We start from the raw sequence: 13853 nt of genomic DNA, 5'->3' as shown, positions 1-13853 counted from the left end.
TTATCCAATTTGTTTTTCTTACAGTGGAAACAACATTTGCTGTACTTTTCATTCTCAGAAACCAGCAAACCATTTCTGACCACAGCAGACACCTGGCAAGGAAAATCTGCAGCCCAGAAAAATGACTTGTGCACAGTAAACACAAGGTCATTTACACAGAAATTGTCAGATTGTTTTGACTATGGACATGACTGACCACCTGGGCAATGGACCATTCGAAAAGTAAAGCAAAGAAGTTACTTTTGATACTACCACAGAGTCAAAGGTTTTGGGGACACGGGGAGGGAGAGGAGTGGTGAGAAAAAGAGGGAGGTGGCACATAAAGCCAGGGACATGTGCTTAGCTGTCTTCCAAGAAAGGTATAATTAGATTGTGCAGCATAATATGAACCTATGAAAACAGCTTCCATCCCCACAAAATAGTACAGGACTGCATAGCCATGGACTTCACAAGTTTCCTTAATGGTTTCTGAAGTTGAACACAGTTTAAGTTGCTGAAATACATCTCCTTCAAAACCACAATTTTCTGATGTGCACGTCTTAGCTGTGTAATTTCTGCATTAATTTTTTCAAGTGTATATTTTTTTCAGTCTGGTATTTCAGCCTTAAAAATAAAGCACAAAGGGTCAGTGCCATGCATTCCTGTGTGAACACCAACACAGAACAACTCTTCCTCCTGGTGTGAAAACTTTGACTCTATCATCATAATGGGAAACTTAAGGCACAGGTTTTCTCAAGCTCCTTGAAACTGGAGAGGCAGAGTGCCTCTTATATTAATTACCACAGATTAAGCTGAGGCTTACAGGGTAAGGTTGTGCCCACTGTGCCCCACAGGGAGATGCTGTCCTGCTCACAAGCAGTATATGTGTGGCTCCATTCCCCCCAGGCAGATAAAATGCCTTTCTAAAGCCTTTCAGTCATGTCTCACCTTTAAGGGACATATCCCCAGCATGAAGAGAAAGCTCAAGCAACATTGCAGTCACAAAACAAGCTCAGAATTTCAAATATGCAAAAGGACACATATTGACTCTATTTCAATGCCAGTAAACTAACTTGGAAAAGATTTTAAATTTAGTGCTCTGCACTAAATTGTTCCTTAGTCTATGCCATAAGAAAAAAAGACCCTCCAAGATCTCCACTGGGCACATCAAGAGAATCCCAAGATAATGCCCCCAAGACAGTGCAGAACTGAAAAATTTTAACTACCCTTCAACTTCACACTTTAGTCAGGAGCAATTAGCTCTTCTCATCCCAAACTTGCTTTCATCACAGACCTGTTTCTTTTCCCCAAAGGGAGAGGGAAGAAAGAAGTTTGCTAAGTAAATAATAATTGCTAATATGCTAACAATTAAAATATGATTTGCTAATCATATGACAATCTTCTGAATACTCAACATGATTAAATCAATTTTAGTAGCATCCATGTACCACCCACTTCTTCATCACTACTTCTTTTATTTTCAGTAGGAGTTCCCTTTATTCTGAGACATTTAGATCTCTCTCAGCCTTTGCCATCCACAGATTAGTCAACTAACTTGTTTCTCAGCTGATGTGATCTGCATAGTTTTTCCCAACTCCATAGTGTCATCTAACATCAAAGAGTTGGGAGATACAAAATCTTGCTTGAAGCTTTCCTGCACGGTATTCATAATACTATCTTAATAATTTTCCACAGAGCAGCATCAGCATATTTCAATGTCTCTTTTTACATCTCTGTGCTGCAACTAAGTAGCTTTTCTACATGCATTCTGACATGATTAGAAGACTTCGCCACAGAAGTGACTAATTTTTGATCTAGTCTTTGCTGTAAGACCTTGCAGCTGTTTGCCTCCCTCTGGCTGCATGAAAAGACCATGAGCAACCACAACCATCCCTAGGACTGAGACACACACACTGAAAAGTGGCATTTGAGTACCATCCCTCAGTTTTCAGCTGGCAACCACATTTATTCTGGACAAGGTGTGTGCTGCTGGGACTGACTTCACAACCAAACTAAAAGAGTAAAACTAGCTATCAGATTCGTAGTTTGAACTGGTCTAAGCCCTGTAAATAGAAGACATGTAAAAAACCCTGCAACATGGTAGTTAAATATTAACATTCACTATCATCTCATTGTCAAAAACAAGTTAACACTTTGTGGACTAGTATTCTTCAGACTGACAAAACAGGCATGCACAAAATATGGTGCAGGCTTGACAGGGCTAACATGGCAACACCTAGCTTACTATCTTGTTGGATTTTTTTAAATCCAGGGGAAAAAGTACCAAAGCATGGTATCAAGCATGGCATAAAACTCTGAAATTGAGAAGGGTGAAGCGGTAGGTAATAGGAAAACGTAATTCCTCATAAGAAATACTTGCCACCTTAGATAAAAAGATCAGACACCTTAACTCTGGCATGCAATTATTGCTGCTATGACCTTGCCCTCTCATCATTTGCAAACTATGGCTATTGCAACTCAGGCAAGAAAAGGAGAGGGGAAATAACCCCTGGGTCTGGTATTAAATCAGTCCTAAATGAATATTAAGGGTAGGGAAGAAGGGAGAAAAATATTCCACTTGGTTCACAAATCAGAAGGTGAAACTGGTCTGTCAAGCTTGTGTTGTTCAAGCAGACAGCGTTTTACACAGCTGTGGAAGACACAGCAGGGAAAAGGTCTTACAGTTTAATTTACAGTCCCTATCCTTAGTCATATTTCTAGGGTGCACATTGCAACACTGTCTGCATGATCATGGACTTTGGCCTGAAGGCCAGGAGGAAAACAGGCAACTCCAGAGTGCTGCAGGGTAGCAGGGAGATAGTACTTGGGCCAAAATTAATTCTTCCACCACTGTCTGGAGGCAAAGAACCTTTTTTAGGGAACCAGACCACCCTGCTCGGAAAACAATGCACAAGGGTAACTATAAATCACTTGCTGCTGGAGAAAGCAAACATACCACTTCCCTGCATTCCACAAGCAGCATTCCTGATTCTCATAGCTTTGCTCCTGGGGGAATCTAGATAGGCATCCCAGAAATGAGGATCAGGATACATCCACTTACCTAATCTTTTGTTCTTGTTTTTCAGTGTAACAACCAGCAATTGGGGCTCTCCCAGATTATAAGAAAAAATAACAAATGTTATCAAAGCCTTGTACTACACACTGAACTTCCCTACCCAGCCCATCAGGCTCACAGCACATTTACTGTCTCCTCATCAGCTCACAGAACAGGCAGGAGGTTCCACCCCAAGCATGCTAGCCACACCAAGCGCAGCACTGATAACCTCCTTTGGGGCAGTAGCTACAAACCTATTGCATGTTCCCAGCAGGGATGACATGGCATGGGTCAGCAGGAACAACTCAACACATGCATTAATCCCTGTTGCTTGCCACTTTTTACAGGCTGGTGTAGGGGCAGGCTCCCCAGCACCAAGACTGGGTGTGGACCAATGCAGCTCCAGTAGTGCTGAGCAGCTCAGACACTGAAATGGAGTTTGCCTGGAAACCTCTGCAACACACCCTGATGACACGCATTGAAAGGGTGTTGAAACTCCTTTCTCCCTCCTTCAGGTTCCTTCCTTCTTCTTTGACTTTAAAAGGGAATTTAGAAGGCACACAAAGCCATCTGCTGTCAGAAGTCAGCTGGTAAAAAAAATAAAAATAAATTACGTTATGAGAGCTAAACACACATTTGAGTTGAGGTGACCAAAACCTGAGAGAAGCTGTTTTGCTGGAATTCGGGGCAGAACTGAACAATCAGCAGTGTTGCAAAGCTGCAGCACATTCCTACAACAGGCTACTCTGATCTTCTGCACATTGTCTGCAGCAAACCCCAGTCCTTTGTTCTGTAGCAAGATCTCAGCCTAATTAATTCCACAGTTACTTGCGGGTAAGCCAGCGCCAGCCTGGCTGCACTGAAGAGCGGGAAGAGGAAAGAATATGAAAAGGAGGGAGGGAGAATAGCTGTCCTGAGCAGGGATGCCAGGTAAGCAGGAACAAATTGACAGAGAAAACAAAAGATTAGGTACATAAAAGCACTGTATCACTTTGATAATTTTCTAAAGTTAACAGTTCTCTAGAACTGATTTGGTAGGATTTAATTTAAGACTTTTCACCATCAGTATGGTCAAAATTTTGATGTTCAAGAAAACCATATATCTTGTGCTTTCCAGATGCTGTTACATTAAGAAATGAACCCCTGAAGTCTGGCTGTCCTGTGAGCCTCATCTCAACGTCTCCATCAGAACTGGCTCCAAATTACATGCCTTCCTGAGTGCCAGTTCCTTTCTTTCACAAATGCTTTAAAAACACACGAAGTCACCTTTTATAACTGCAGTCTTGTAGCCAGGGTAAGAAGAGAGGTAAAACTGCTAGTGCACTTCAGAAATTTGGGGTTAGACTGCCTGCACAGCTGGTAAACATTCACCACAGCCAGCAATTTCTGTCACAACATGGGCAGGGTCGGTATATTTAAATTATGTGACAGAGATACAGGATGTATTAGGGAGTGGAAACAAAAACAAACAGAACCCCAAGCATTTCAAACATCACGTCCATCCAGGAGGTTAAAAAAAAAAGGCAGATGTTTGACATATACATGAATAATTACTTATAGGAAAGGCTCGATGGCAAGCCTTGAAAAGCTGAGAATGTCTTAAAGAGATTTCAATATGGAATTACCTTCCTGAAGGATCATTCTTAGTTCTAGCAATGCCACAAACTATTTATTGTAAGTTGAAATCAGATTTCTGTAACTGAGATGCTTTATCTTAAGGGTGATAATAAACATGAAGTGCATGTACATTTCCTGTAGCAAAAAAGAATCCATGCCAGACAAAAAAACCAAAACTACCTGAATTCTGATGATAGTATTGGTCTTAATCCAGTCTCTAATTTCTGGACCAACTGCTTTAAAGGGCTTTGGCTAGTATATAACACCCCTAAAAACGTAAAACCAGTATCTAGGCTCATTAAACAAGAAGCCTTGTTATAGCATACTTGGTTAGTTCAAACATCAGATTATTTAGTGATTGCAGGCAGAGGACAGCTCTTCACATGGGAAGTTGCAGATGCTGTTCCCAAAACAGCCGTCCCCTTCCTTGATGCCACTCAGCCAGAAACTTGCCCTTGTTCTTTTAGGGTGTTGCTCACCTGTGCCCTGATAATCGGGAGGTTCTGTCACCATGCTCAGTGTGTGTAATCAGGCACCAGGGGACAAGCCAACAGCTCCCCTTTGTCTCCTCTTAACAAAAAGATTTTTCAAGTTTGTGAAGGCTCAGAGCAGTAACCACTGCCTCTTTATCAGCTAGCTTGGAGAGGGAAGAAGGGAAAAAAAAATAGGTCTGGATCTCTCACATAGTTGAGGAAGCCATGAAATAAAATAGTAGCAGGTATTTGCTCTGGTCTAGCAGTATTTCTGGATACCTCTGACCACAGGGACTTGTTGACCCCTTCAGCACCTACTAGAAGCTGAGAGTCATTCCAAAGCCTTGACTAAAAGAAATTTAGAACAGACTTCCTGCCCACTGCAAGCCTCTGCCTTGCAGATCCCTACACCCCCTTCAATCTGTTCACTGGAAACAAAGTGATGTAGTAGCTTCAGTATTGCCACTTCTGATCCAACTACCACAGTGAGTACAATAACTCAAGGTTTTCATTTATTTGGGACTGGGTAGGAGCCAGTCAGCCAGGAACTAACATCGATAAGACAAATCCTGTCAGTTGCAGGGAAAAAAAGAAGCATCAGCATTTCTAAAGTCTCTTTGCAGAGACCAGCCAACTGGAGAATATGCAGAAACAAATGAGATTACAGGCACAAATGGGAGCAGATAAGGGTGGCACAATCCTTATTTTGGGAAGGACCTTGTCAGAGTGATCCCTTCAAAGTAATTAATAACTATATTCTGAATGTCCATTTAAAATGTACACTTATCCTCTACCCCAAGAAATATTATTCTGCAGGGTGTGCCAAATTCATCATCACTATTATCACAAAGAAATTTGTTTGTTTTATCATTTCTGGCTACTTGCAAATACCACAAATAATCCCATGGGACAACACCACAGAGTAAAGCACATGGTACTGAACAGAACAATTTAACTTCAATTAACCCAGAAGAATATCCAGGAAAAGAAGAAAAAAATTCTTTTAAGAGGAAGTTTTCTATCAGGCTAACAAGCTGAATCAGATGAAGGTGTGTCCAAACAAGTGCCAGAACTGCAATAAAAGCAAGGAGAAGGAAGACTGGTTAAGCACAGACATCTGCCTTTACAGGAACAAAGAGCACCAGTCACAGATCAAATCAATCCAAGTTCAGATATCTTTGCCCCTGAACCATTTGGCTCCTCTGACTTCAGCTCTGCTTGTTTTGGCAGGGACAAATTGCTAGAGGCTCAGCCAAATTGGCATGAGAATGTTTGAACCACTGGCAAATAGGTAAAATGATTGCCATGTTACTTTGGAAAGAAGATGACTCAACCCAAATCAAGTGGGAAGTTGAGAGCCAAACTAACAGCATTGCAGGAAAACAAGGCATCTGGAGCATAAAAGTAGTCACAACAGGAATTCCCTTGTGACTAGACATGAAATATTATTTCATAATTACTCCAAGTGATTATTATGCAGCCTTCAACTAACCACTTCCCTCTTATGCCAACCCCAAGAGGTAGAATGATCTAGAACGTTGCAAGTGCACACAGAGGGATGATGTGCCATCAACCGCTGAAATTTAATCAAGCCCAGTCCTTGTCTATCACCAGCTTTTGGTCCCCATTATACAAATTAGCATGCAGAACAGCAAACAACCCCACCACTTAATGCAATCAAACACAGAGGATGGGTCATCCTAGTAACAGAGTGAAAAAAACAACAACCATCAGTCCTGTAACTAAGAGCTTCCATGAAAACATTGTCCCAAGATAACAGCTGGCTTTGCAGATGGTCAGAACATGCAGGCGCTAAAGAAGTTAGTGAGAGAGTTAGGAAAAGTCCCTGCTGAGCACGTACTCCAGCTTCCTGCTAAGCTTCAGGGCTACATATATTTAGTTGTCAATATGTTGCTCATTGTGTTAATGCTAATAATTTACCTGAAGCACCGCTTTGCAATTGGCTAAAAGGAGATCTCAGGCTTTCCCACAGAAAAAAATTAAAAGAGTGTTTCTCAGCATCCTTCATTTGGACACTGGTGAGATGATACATGGACCATTAAAAAGACTTTTTTTTAACTAGCATTTTGCCTAAGGGTTGGTTTAGGATGTGCCTCTCAAGAAATACGTGTGCACTCTGTTTATAACAGTATGGTGATGTTGATGTTGGGATAAAGAATAGATTAAAATCTTCAAAGAATCATTTAGCAGTGATAAAGCCTTGCAAGTGAAATGTGCCAAGGGAAGATATTTATGTACAAACCAAGCTAAAGACCAAGATTTATGTGCCAAGTCAGGACATTAGCTCAGAAGGGTGATTTAACATGGCCACTGGAATCCCTGTGGTTAAATTATGCATCTGACCTCTTCACTACATGTATTTCAGCAGTGGTAAATAATATGCACTATGTCCTTTATTGCCATTTCCAGTTCTAATGACTGGCAGCACTATAAAAAGCACCGTTGTCAGTGACTCAGTCAAGCAGGTCAGGATAACAACAGCATCTAACATGGCAGTACCAATCTTCAAGAAAGGTGCAAGGCCACCCCTGGCTCCAGCAAGAGAAGTGGGGATAAACAAAGCACTGAGCAAGGCTGAGAGGAAATAGCAAGACCTCCACTCCATCAATCCCCAGCGTGACACAGGCTGGGAGAAAATGGGCACCAGGGAAGGGATGGCTGAGAAAGCCTGGACAGCTTCTGATATAGCAGAAGGGATACAGCATCTGATGAAGGGTGTACCATTAGAAGAGAGGCTATGGAGACAGTGGAACTTAACACAGTCTAAGGACAGTTATCCTGCCCCTGAGGAATGGGGGGAGCAGTGATGTTTCATATGCACACACATCAAATAAGATTTGTGCTAAATAACCAGAATTGTTTCATTGTTTCTGAATACAAACCAATGATGGAACATCCAGCGGCTATTAGCTCAGACCACTGAAGGTAAGTACAAGAGGATTTACTTGCCAAACAAAAGTACATTTTTTATTAATATACTTTTGGCTCTCTTTATGATATTTCAATATAACCCCTGGCTACTACACAGATGAGCATATATTAGACTAAGATTTAATAAAACTCTATTTGGAAAGATGAGAACATTGCATAATACATTACAGAAATAAATGTATTTTTGAGGAGAGTTAAGGGTGATCTGAACATCCAGTCTCTTGAAATCATCCAGAGCAGCTCTTTCTCACAAAGGACAATGAAATGCATGCAAGAAGAGTCAGCAGTTACAAGAATTGCTCCCAGAGTATTGGAGCTCCTGAGGACTGATAAGAAATGAAGTCCAAATCAAGCTAGAATGATCTTCTGTCTGGGTTTTTCCTCTCTTTCTTCATTAGGAAAAAACAGGCAGCACACCCACCCAGAAAACCCCCAAAACAAAACCAAAGTACAAACTAAGGAGGAATCCTGACCCTGAGAAAACAATCTAATTATAATTACATGGGATTACTAATCAAAGCAAAAAAGATACCAGGTTTCTGGAAGTGAGCATACAATAAAAACAAAAAATCCACACTGGAAAAACCTGTAGTCTCAAAAGATGATTATTATTCTTTCTAATACAAAACAAGACAGCAGGGGCCACAGATGTTTGTTTATCCCTTAAAATTGATCTGCCCTTTACCGCAAGTTCTTCCAAAGAACACTTTTTTTATTATCTCTAAAGAAGCATGCAAGACAGCAAACTAACTCTCCCTTGACCTTTTGTGGCCAACTTGACGATGACCTTCAAAAGATTCAAACATTTCCAACAAATTTTTTTAAAGTTTAGACTAAAAAAATATTTCAAGATACTTTTTTCATGCTAAAGCTTCAGTGTTAAACCCCCAAACGTATGAATATCCAGTCTCTGGATATAAAAAGAAGAAAATCTGACCTTCCTAAATGTCTAATTTTCTTACACATTTCTGTATCACAAACCATTCAGATCTGACATGTGGCTATGTTTCCTCTCATGAAAGGAGTTTAGCCAGGTTACCTTCTTTTTAATCCATACTGGGTTCAAAGTACTGAGGGATTTGCTTTTTCCCTGTTGTACACTCTTTCAAGGGACATAAAGAGAAACTGAAATGATTTTCAATGATTCAATATAAGTGCGTGCTGGCTGACCAAAGCACAATTATGTTGTTCATCTGATTGTTGTCTCGTTTCTTTATCCCAACTAGACAAACACAGTTAAGCCTAAACACTGCTCCCAGGCAGGAAGTAATTTTTGCTGATCTTAGGAGGGGGTCTTGAGATTAAGGGAACTACTTCCCTGGTGTAACCATTTCATTTTACATTTCCAGGAACTCCAGCTGCCTGTTAATATCAATAAGGCCCATCTGCAGCCTGTGGAGCTTTTGCAGGGCTGATATTAGAAACAAGCAAAAGCTTACAGGTGAAAAGGGAACATGTTCTTTTTTATATGCACTACTCAGCAAATACAAGGCAAGAGCAGAAAGCAGCACAGTCTCTTCACTAGAAATTTCCCACTTTAGCCATTACATGAGGAAACACAAAACACAGCAGCATGCACTTTCTGCTTCTGGAGTAAAACAACTTGTGTGAGACATTTCTTTAACTGCTGTGTGCCAAAACAGTTTTCAAGATAGTAAATACAAAACCAGAAGAATTCAGAACTTTTGTCTTATTTTATTCACAACAGTCAGCATTTCTTCACCTTCCCCAAAAATCAGCCTGGTTTTTGGTGTGTAGGGCTGCTTTAGTATACTTGCACAAAGATCAGCTGGAGCCCTTTCTGCAACCCTTTCCCCTCATCAGCTGGGGCACATGCCTACAGCAGCTTTCCCACAGACACCTAGAGACATCAGGACAGTACCAGGAGCCCAGATAGACACACAGGATCCCGTTTCAGGACATAACTTTGCAGCTTTGTGCTGCAACCAGCGTGTGGGTACAAGTCCACAGGCTGGACACCTGGTGTGACACAGCGGGAAGGAAAGGGCTGCGGGAAGGAAAGGGCTGCGGGAAGGAAAGGGCTGCGGGAAGGAAAGGGCTGCGGGAAGGAAAGGGCTGCGGGAAGGAAAGGGCTGCGGGAAGGAAAGGGCTGCGGGAAGGAAAGGGCTGCGGGAAGGAAAGGGCTGCGGGAATGCGGGACTGACTTTCTCCGGGTGGGAGGCTAACCCACGGGGACTTGACTGACCCAGCTGCAGCACGCAAGGACAGATCCGCATCGTGTCCAGCGGCTCCCCTTGCCTTGGAAAGAGCGTGTGCCGAGAGAGTCCGCGAGGACTGGACAGGGAGGGGGGCCGAGGGAAGTCGCCTTTCTCACCTTGCTCACGACGTTTTGGACGAGGCCGGCTCTGATGCGGTAGTGCCACTCGCGGCAGCCGCACTCGCTGGCGTTGCCCCCCGCGGGGGTGGGCAGCCCTGGCGGGGGGAAGATGCTCCCGTTGCCGCTGTGGTTGGCGTGGATCGGCGCCAAGGTCCCGCTCCAATTGCCCTGCCCGTCCGCCTCCCGGCACCAGAAGTCGGGCTGGTCCAGGAGGAAGGAGTCCGAGAACTTGCTGAAGCCGATGACGAGCGCCGGGACCCAGGTGAGCAGCACCAGGGTCCGCTGGTACCGGCCGCCCAGCCCCCCAAGGAAGGGTAGCACCGAGCCGTCGTAGTCGAGGAGCAGCGGGCTGCAGGCGGCGGCGGGCGGCGGCACCGGCACCGCCTGGATCTCGGCCCCGGCGGCGTTGGCGGGGGGCGGCCCCGGGGGGGCGGCGGCGGCTCCCCCCCCCACGGCCCCCGGCACCGAGCCGTTCTCCTCCGGCAGCGGCCGGCCCCCGCCGCCCGCCTCACGGCGTCGGTCTATCGCCATCCGGCCGCCCGGGGAGGCTCACATAGGGGGGGCCGGGGCAGTCCCGGCTCCCTCGCGAGTCCTTCCCTCCCTCTGCTCCGCTCGCGCGCACACACACACACACACACCTTGCAGCGTAAGATATTGCACACACGCTCCCAGCCGGACCCGGCAGGAGACGGATGGGGGAGGGAGAGAGGGAGGAGGGGAGGAAGGACAGGGGCGAAGAAAGGGGGAGGCACCGAGGGAGCCCCTCGCTGTCTCCGTTCCTCACCCGCACCCTGCGGCCACGAACCTCTGCAGCTGCCGGCGGTGCCCTCCCGCTCCTCGCCTGTGCGTCAAGCTGCACTCATCCCAGCTCTCCCTTCCCCCTTCCGAGAGGCACGGCCGAAAATAAAAGGAAGGATCCAGCCGGATCCAAGCATGCGATGGGCCAAAGGAGAGGAAGGGAGAAGGCGGGGAGGTTGGAAGAGAAAAGGAAAAAAAAAAAAAAAAGAAGAAAGCCGGCCACCCCGCGAACCAAGCCCTGCAACAACAAACCAAGCAAAACCGGTGCAGCAAGGCACCGAACACGCCTCTTCTCCCGGTTTTGGTGAGGAGGGGGAGGAGGGATAAGAGGCAAGGCAAAGGAAGGAGGAGAAGAAAATAACAGTTCTCGAGACGGCTTCCCCGCTTCCCGCACAGCTAAGGGCTCCCCCCCGGCCGCGGCAGCAGCGGCGGCGGCAGCCCCCGGCACCTCCCCGCCGACCCCTCGCAGCCCCGCGTCCCGCACATCTGGCTCTGCAGCAAGGGGTCCCGCCGGCCCCTCCGCGGCCCGGGCTGCGGACGCGGTCACCGCTGCCGCCGTGCGCCTACCGCAGCAGCCCGCTGGCCGCGCCGTGCCGCCGGCCGCACCTCCAGAGGCGGGCGGACGGGCGAACCCGCCCGGATCCCGGCAGCCCCCACCTGCCGGCCCGGAGCCACCGCCCCTCGCTCCGCCCCCGTGGTGCCGGGTGGCCGCACCTGCTCCCGCCGCGCCGCCGGCCCGGCTCGGCCCGGCCCGGCCCGGCCCCAGCCAGGGACCCACCGCCGCCGGGGGCGGGACGGCGCCGCGGGGCGGGGAGGGCGCGGGGCGGCTTTGTGGGGGCTTCGCGCCGCCCCGCGGCCGCGCTGAGCTCCGGCGGGCCGGGGCAGGTAGGGCGGTGGGGCGGGCAGGGCTGGGAAAGAAGAGGAGGAGGCGCTCGGGCTCCGCAGCGCGCTAGCTCTGTATCAATTATTTACACGGTGTGTGTGCCTTTAATAACGCAGCGCGGCTGCAGCGGGCAGGGCGGGAGCGCACCGCACCGCCGAGCCGCAGGAGCACCCTGTGTGGCTGAAGAAAGGACGAGACTCGAAGGGAAGAAGCGAAAATTTAAGGGAACATTTCTGAGAGCGGCCCTCACCTAGAGGGCGGCGAGGAGACGTGCCTGCGTCTCTTCAGTTAGCCTGTCACTTTGGTACGCACTTTGAAGAAAATTATATCCTGTTAGCACCTGACGTTAATTGTAAAACAGGCGTTTCAAATTTCTGAAGGTTATTTTTATGTTAAGCTAAATTTACTTCGGCGTGTAAGTGCCTCAGACTATTTTCATCGTGGAGCTCAGCCCGTGCATTACTGAACTGTGCGGTTATTTTTTCCTTTGTAAGAAAGGAAGGAGAGAAAACAGATCAATATACACTTGTACACGTGAATACAGCTAGTGAGCAGAAAATGCTTGTGTGCATTAGAAGAGGATGGGTGTTATTGCCAAATACAAATGGAAGAGTGAGCTGTTGATGGAATTTCATGTACTTGATCTGGTCTCTGCTAGCAAATTACTGTACACCATTAATGCCTTAGATCTTCCTGCCTTTAGCTCTTTGTCTTACAGAGGACATCAGAAAGGTTTCACATCTACATCACTTTGGTGTGGCTCTGTGTTCCTTTTGTGGGGCTTCCCTGGGTTCTGCTCTGAGGAACACTCAGTACTTCAGAGGCCCTACAGCCTCTCCAGGTGACACTCCATCCTCCTCTCTGAATATTCCTTGCTGAAATGTGAATGTGGTAGTCCCTGCCAAGGGAAGTCTCCTCTTTCTGTGTTGCAGTGTCCTTTTACATCTGATGGCTGCTATCACATCCCTGTGCCATGTTTTCTTTGAGATCACCAGCTGCAATTTTTCTGCTTCTCCTGCAGTCCCTTTGGCCACTGACTGTCTACAGCTCTCTGGTCTCTCCTCAGCTGGTGTCTGCAGCCTGTACAGAGCAGCAATGCCCCAGCCTCTTTGCGTGCAGGGAGTAACCCTGTCTGCAAAAACAATTCCTCTCATTGCTTTTCAGTCATCTTCTTTGCTTTCCAAGAAGCTTCTTAAGGTTATTTTGAATTCTTATTTCATCCTCTGATGTGTTTGCAGTTGCTCCCCAGTTAATGCCACCTCGAAAGGCTGCTAGTGAAACACCCCCTTTGGAACTGCATTTATAGTCCACCCTCTTCCTTGTAAAACACTGACAACTGCTGTTTCTGGACTTTTGTACCCCCTGCCCAAATTTTTCAAATAAACTGAATTCCCTTCCTTGTAAGCATGTGCATAGAGCCTAACCAAGGCACAGATGAGTGGAGTCCAGTCTCCCCTCTTCCATAACGGTCTGCTTCTCATTGCCAAGGGAAATTTGCCCAGATTGTCCTAGTTTCTAACTGACAAGTTCATATTAATAGCTGCATTTGCTATTGCTTCCTTCTGCCTGTTTACAAATTGTGTATCTATTGTGTATCTATATCTACTAGATTCTTTCTGGGGTGAAAACTTGGCTTATTTATTTATGTTCAAATCACACTTTTAAAGACAGGCATCAGTTTGCTTATTTCTTGGCCATATTCCTTGGATTCTCAGATATAAACAATAGTGTTTCCAATGATGTTTGAGCCACTTCCTT

General features: G+C 46.1%; 1 protein-coding gene across 4 annotated transcripts in view; it reads right to left on the bottom strand.

Annotated features, from left to right (window-relative positions):
- SLC22A23 (solute carrier family 22 member 23) overlaps positions 1-11838 on the bottom strand; it is a 105300-nt gene extending 93462 nt beyond the window's left edge. For all 4 annotated transcript variants that reach the window (XM_062492395.1, XM_062492483.1, XM_062492552.1 and 1 more), the window contains exon 1: positions 10412-11838. In XM_062492395.1, the coding sequence (XP_062348379.1) occupies positions 10412-10945 (534 nt within the window). In that variant the 5' untranslated portion in view covers positions 10946-11838. The remainder of the gene's footprint in view (positions 1-10411) is intronic.
- Positions 11839-13853: the final 2015 nt, after the last annotated feature.

This window comes from Cinclus cinclus, chromosome 1 (assembly GCF_963662255.1).
Source record: "Cinclus cinclus chromosome 1, bCinCin1.1, whole genome shotgun sequence".
NCBI classification, from domain to species: Eukaryota; Metazoa; Chordata; class Aves; order Passeriformes; family Cinclidae; genus Cinclus; species Cinclus cinclus.
The sequence above is the reverse complement of the archived record's forward strand: the minus strand, read 5'-3'. Positions and strand labels throughout refer to the sequence as shown.